Here is a 6,512-nt window from a genome sequence, read left to right as displayed (position 1 = left end):
CACCATTCCTGGGCACCTGATGCTCTGCTCTCAGCCCATCTCTTCCAACAGAATCCTGAATCAGTGTGTGCATCCCCCAATCCCCTGACACCGAGTGAGGCCCAGACTCAAATCACCCCAGCTCATGGCCTCCTGCTTCACTTTCTTCAACCCAAAACCTTGGTTAAATCCTGAGGGGGTGGAGAGGAAATGAAGCAGGTGCTCCCCACTCTCCCTGCCAGATCATTCTCCTCCTGGCTTTCTATATGCAGCACATGGGGTGCTGGCCTCAGGGCTGTTTGGGCAGTTTCCCCTTTGTCATTTCCCCCTCGGTGTTCATGGCAGCCACCCTTGGTCAACACAGCTCTTGGCATGGAAGATCGTTGAGAGTCCTTCCCAGAGGCATCTGCCCTGAGGGCTGCACCCCTCTGCCCTGAAATGGCAAAGGGAAGGGCCGTGCAGAGTGGGCTGGGGCTTAGGACTGTAGCCTCTTCTTTGGAGCACAACTACCCACTATTCTAAAGAATGGTTTTGATACTAAGCTGATGTTATTTATTAGTTAAAACATCTTTTGTGAAAAAAGCGAGTGTCCACTGCATGTCACTTCCATTTGTGTTTTAACTTCTCCATCCCTGGCAAGAAGCCTGACCTGAGTGCTTGTTTTAAATCCAGGTCCAGAGAAAGGGCAGCTGGATGTGAATGTGTAAAACTCTTTTAGGGCACAGCTTCCTAGCGTAGGAGACAACCCCCCAGCATGGGCACACCCTCCCAGGATGGATGACAGCAGGTGCTGCTTTCTCTGTGTGATGTTGCCCATCTTTGGTCTGGGTGGCATTTTTCCCAATCAGTTATACACACACACACACACACACACACTTTTGGACTTTGTTTCCATGTAGGGGCCTAAAGTCTCTTGTGGAAAGAACCACACATCGATCACTATCTATTTAGTGTCTGCAGGTTTGGTGAGAGCAGCTCAGTCCCTGTAAAGAAGGAGACCACTGCTACTCCTGCTGCCCTCTTCCCCCCACCTTGCCTAGTTCACAAGGCAGGAGGAGAGAAAAAGCAAAAAGTTGGAAAAAAACAGAAGTAAAATAAATAGCCAGACAACCTTGGCACCACCACCTGGCCCTAGGAGTTAAAAAAAGTAATAATAATAACATCAAGCCCCGACCCAAACTACTTGTGTTATCTGTGAATTCCAGACACTGTATGAAAAAAGCATTGTAAAACTTTTTGTTCGGTTAGCTGATGCATGTAGCCCCCAGTCATGTTTCCCATGCTTGCTTGATGAATCATAACCCTTTCATGTGGACCCCTTAAAGTTGTAAGCCTATAAAAAGGCCAAGAATTTCCTTTTTGGGGAGCTCGGCTCTTAAGACACAAGTCGGCCAATGCTCCTGGCCAAATAAAAACCTCTTCCTTCTTTAATCCGGTGTCTGAGGAGTTTTGTCTACGGCTCGTCCTGCTACACCTGGAGTCTGCTCAACTCTGCAGGCACAGATGGAATCTATGGCCTGGCAAGATCCACTGAGGCCTGGCCCCTGCCTGTGGACACAGCCAGCCCTCTCCTCCTGGTTGGACCAGGAGCTCAGATCAAAACAGCAGCCCAGCTTCCCGGGCAGCAGCCTGGACCCCCTCCTCTCCCTGACCCCCTCACCAGAGGCCATGGCAGCTGAAGGCCTGGGTTCCTAGACCCTGGCTGCTCTCTCCCTGTTCTGAAGCTCAGGCCTCCAAAAGTGGCAGCAGCTCCCCTGACGGTCTTGCTGTGGCCGCGTCAGCTCCCAGGTACTCCTCTGATCTCCACACCAGCAGAACAAGGAGGCTTTATAAAGGAACTGCGGAAACCCTTCCTGTGTGCACATCCCCAGACAGCCAAGAACTCAGAGGGAGGTGATGCTACTGTTTAATTACAGGAGGGGGGGTTGTGTGTACCATGTACCAGGGCTATGAGAAGCAAGAAGGAAGGAGGGAGGGCAGAGCCCCTGCTGAGCAATAAAGGCCTCCTGCCGCCTTCTCTGTCTGTCTCCTGGTGCAGGTGCCTGGGGAGACTTCTCCAGCATGGGGGCCACCAGGCCAGGGGTGGGAGCACTACAGGGGGATGGGAGTAGGTGGTGGTCACAGATCCCTAGGCTTCTTGACACCTGGTATCCTCCAGGGACCTTCTGTTCTCCCAGGGAACTTCGTTAATCTCGAAAGAGCACAGCAGTTTCTGTGAAAGGGAAGAGAGAGGGCCAATCAGTGGGGGTTACAGTTAAAGGGGAAGATACCCAGGTATGAGCTGTCAGAGCCCAGGTGAGGAGGATGGAGGTGAGACACTGGGCCCTCACCCACCCCTGCTGAGTCCAAGAGCACCAAACTAGAATGAATAGTGGCTGTTCCATTACCCTTCCCAAGGCTCCAGGTCACCAGGTGGCATTGGGCCCCCACCCCAACCTGCAGGGTCCTGTCCCAGCACAGCCCTGTGAGGATCAACCTGTGCAAGGCCTTGGGAGCCCCAAAGGTGCAGGACGTGGGGAGGTGGCTCACTTCCTCTAGCTGCTTCCACCTCCAGCACCAAGGCCAGCAATAAGAGGGGCCAGAGGGAAGAACTCAGGGCAGGACAACTCCCCCTAAAAGAGCTGGGGCATGGGGAGGGGGTGACAAGGGGAGAGCGGCTGTCCCCTGAGTGGAGACTTCACAAGAACCAGCAGGTCCTTGGACAGGCTGGTGTTGGGTGAGTGGGGCAGGTCCAAGGCTTCTCAGTTAACAGGCCTCTAGGTCCCACTAATCTGATCATTGAGGTTGTGGCTGCATGCAGGTGCCTGAGTCTGGGATCAGACAGAAAGCCTTCTCCCTGCCCAGCACCCAGCCCAGCAGCTGCTTCTTCCTGCCTGACAGGCAATACCCTAAAGCAGGCAGAGTTGACCTCCTAGTAACCATTCCCAAGCTAAAGCCTTCTTAGCAAATCAAATACATCACCCCCCTCCCTCACCACCCCATCTGCACACACATAGGCAACTACGTAAACTCACTTGGACCTCTCATCCCCATAGATCTATGTACAAACCCCCAGAATCCCCCCACACAGCCACACACAGGCACACATGCTCCCATACACCTCCCCGCACACACTGGCACATGTGTGTACACACGTGCACCTTTCCACATGCCCACCTACATGCACACCCTCCCCACAAGTAAATGAACATGTACACATCCATGCATACATGGCTCCCCACATACCCACCTGCACACACACACACACCCTGCAAACGTCAGAGGCTGACACATATGCACCCCTCTGCAGTGCATGACTGGCCCGGGACCCATATCAGGAACTTACCTTCTGCAGTTCTGGTTGTTCATGGAAGGCACAGGTGTCCAAGTTGAGCTGGGACTTGGTACATATGGTTCGGCCCAGCTCTACATCGAAGAAGTAATTCGTCCCGCCCGCGGTCTGCACACATGAGAAAACAGGATGCACAGACAGTGCTCCCCATCAGTTTCATGCACTCACAGGCACTTCATTGTGGCTGAGTCACTGGACTTGCTTGGGGGCTTCGTGAGCTGCCCACATGTCACCACAAGGCACATAAGCCCCCTATTCCTGTCAGCTGGCAGGGTGCTGGGCCTCATACCTGCTCTTAAACATTGGTTTCTCTGTGCTGGGTAAAAGGATTCATTGAATTCTGCTACCTGTGGCTCAGGGGCGAGGGAACACTGAATCTTTTCTAGGAAGGCTGTCTGATGACAAATTTTCAGCTAATTTCCGGAAATCTCATTCCCTCCATTTAACCTAGATTTATTACCTCACTTAGAGTAGGAAATGAGATGCTTCACACACACAGATATTTTGGGTCAATGGGGCCTTCCAGATGCCACCATTTCAAGTGTGAGATTCAAGCTACATCTCTCAAGTCAGCAGCACACCCGCGTGTCTTGCAATTGCAGAGGAGAATTGAACCCTTTCCCTGCATAGGGCCTCTCCCAGACACAACGTGGCAGAGCTGTGAAGAAACCTGGGATGAGGGACTCTGTGGAACCAGGAGGAACCGCTGAGATCCCTCGAGTATCAGTTTACCCATGTATAAAACAGGCTTCTGGGCCTGATGGTCTGCAACGCCCTGTGCTTCACTCCAAGTTACTGTCATGCTTGAGAGGGAGATGCAGGCCAGCAGGGACCACGGCACCAGGGAGTGCACCTCCTGTGCAGGATGAGGGCCCCAGCTGACAGCTGCAGGAGGAGAAATGGGGCTGGTAGGGATTCCTCTGAATTTCCAAGAGAAAGTGGAGGAACTCTGAATGCTGTGTCATAATTTGCTGCTCTGCAATGGGATGCAGGTCAAGCTGGGCCCAGTTGCCCTGCTGAAGCTCCCTCCGGACCTGACCCCCTCCTCCACTCTGCTGGGTGACTGCTGTCTTCATCTGGCTGAGGTCTAACTCTGCATCAGCTGGTAGAGGCAGGGTGAGGCGTGCTCCACCCCAGCAGGGACTCAGCCACCCTGGGCTGTAGGGGGTTTTCAGCCCGCCTGAGGGTGAAGGCCGCTAGCCCTAAGGGGCTGTGCCCAGGGGCGTTACTTGGGGAAGCAGGGCTCTGCAGAACAGAGAGCCAGGTTCCCTTGTGGCCCCTGAGGAGAGGACTCAGGGAGGAGGATGAGCCTCACGGCCTGGATCTCATCCTGAGTAGCATCAAGCCCACCCAGAGTCAGCACCGTCTCCATCCACACCTGCTGGACCCTGGGAAATGCCATGGTCATGGCACAGACACAGCAGCTGCTACAGGTTAAAGGAAGCTGAGAGGACAGACAGTGGCTGCAGTGCATGCCCTGGGAGCATGCTTAGGAATGAAGGCCATCAGCGGAGAGTCAGGGAAAGCTGAATGAATCTGAGCATTAGATCATGAATGTGTCAGTGTTGATTTGCTGGGAATGCTCTTGGGGGTCGGGTGACAAACCAGGCTGGGACTCAGGACCCCTCAGGTAGAAGCAGCACCCACCTGCTGCCTGGCTCTCAGTACCCGCAGCGGGCGTCTGTAATACTCATCTTCGGTGGCCTTGTTGTACTCGCTGATGGCGAAGTGAAGGGCACGCTGTACCCACTCATCATTGAGGTCTGCGTCATGGATGCCACCCACGATTATTCTATCCTCCTCCTCGGGGCTCGAGGCCAGGGCCCCAGCCAGGGTGGCCAGCAGGAGCAGCAGGGTACACAGAGGCCGGGCCATGGTGTCCTCAGAGGCAGAGCACAGACCAGGAGCTGCAGGAGAGGAGGGTGAGAGCCTGAGGCAGGGAGCCCAGACCAGCAGGCAGCTGTGCATTTATCTTGCTTTGGCAGCCCAGCCCCACCCACATCCACGCCCTGCCCCTGACTCCTCCTCCTCTTTCTGCCCATCCCCTCATTCTCCATCTCTCTTTTCACTCCCCCACCACTACAAGCTCCCTCCCTGCCTAAATTCCCTCTGCCCCTCCCAGGCCTCCTCCTCCATCTCCCCCTCCTTCCCACTCCTGTCCTCGCTGCAGCCTCCCCAAGCCATGCCTCTCTTCCCCAGTGCTCCCAAGCTTGAGTCACCCAGGTCTCCACAGAGGTGACACAGGTCCTTTGACTGTGAAAGCAACGTGACTTCTTGTTTGCTCAGAAAGGGGAAAAATACAGGGTTTGGCCTCCCGGGGTCTTCAGATATCAGGGGCATCCAGGAGCACTTGGTCACGGTCTCCAAATCTCTGGAGCAGAGAGGTTATTTCAGAAAGTTCCAGAAGGCCCTGTCCACACCCTAATGTGGAGAATTTCTTTGCCAAATTTAAGGGAATTAACCTTTTTGGAAAAGGTCACTGGGTTCTCTTTTCATAATTCCTTATTCAATAAGCAAACCTATCACCAGCTACTCCCGGCGCCAGGAGGTCTAGGGCTTGAAGACAGAACCTGGATGATGAACCATAGAGGTGACATTGCAGAGCTGCTGCCCAACAGAGATGTGACACCAACCCATGAGCAACTGAAAATTTCTAGTAGATGCATTTTAAAAGATGAGAATAAATGGGTGAAAGTAATGTTTAAAATATTTATTTAACCTTATATAGCCACAATATGATTTCAGCTAATGGGAACAATTATTAATGAGATCATTTATTTTTTTATTTTTTTGGTTTTGTAAATCTTTGAAATTCCCTGTGTATTTTTTACACTTAGACCAGAAGTCATTTTGGACTGGCCTCATTTCAAGTGTCCCATGGCACATGTGGCTGGTGGCTATGGAACTGCATAGTAAATTCCTACACAGTGTGTGTAGGGGACGGTAGGTTATGATCAACAATTAGGATCAGGGAGTTATACTCACTCTGTTGGAAGTGAAATAGAACAGGGACTAGAGAGAGACCACTAGACCCTGGTCAGGGAGGTCTCTATGAGACTGGAGAGGTTGAGAAGCCCCAGGCAGTGGGGAACAGCCAGTGCAAAGGCCCTGAGGTGGGGTTGGGCATGCCTGCTCCAGGAAGAGGAAGCTCCTAAGAGGGGATGTGAGCAGGGAAGGGAATGACCTGGAGTCTCACGGTAAC

The 6,512-nt window shown here is 53.1% G+C and overlaps 1 protein-coding gene across 1 annotated transcript; it reads right to left on the bottom strand.

The window, feature by feature from the left end:
• Nucleotides 1-1,871: 1,871 nt before the first annotated feature.
• LOC116461088 (cystatin-S-like) lies at nt 1,872-5,254 on the bottom strand. The gene is made up of 3 exons (XM_032142533.2): nt 4,958-5,254; nt 3,305-3,418; nt 1,872-2,191 (listed from the first exon to the last, which is right to left on the bottom strand). Exons 1-3 carry the CDS (start codon nt 5,183-5,185, stop codon nt 2,108-2,110), a joined length of 426 nt encoding a protein of 141 aa, XP_031998424.1. The 5' UTR covers nt 5,186-5,254; the 3' UTR covers nt 1,872-2,107.
• Nucleotides 5,255-6,512: the final 1,258 nt, after the last annotated feature.

The sequence above is a fragment of the Hylobates moloch genome, unplaced genomic scaffold, assembly GCF_009828535.3.
Source record: "Hylobates moloch isolate HMO894 unplaced genomic scaffold, HMol_V3 SCAFFOLD_21, whole genome shotgun sequence".
NCBI classification, from domain to species: domain Eukaryota; kingdom Metazoa; phylum Chordata; class Mammalia; order Primates; family Hylobatidae; genus Hylobates; species Hylobates moloch.
Note: the sequence above shows the minus strand (reverse complement) of the source record. Positions and strands in the feature narration are given on the sequence as shown.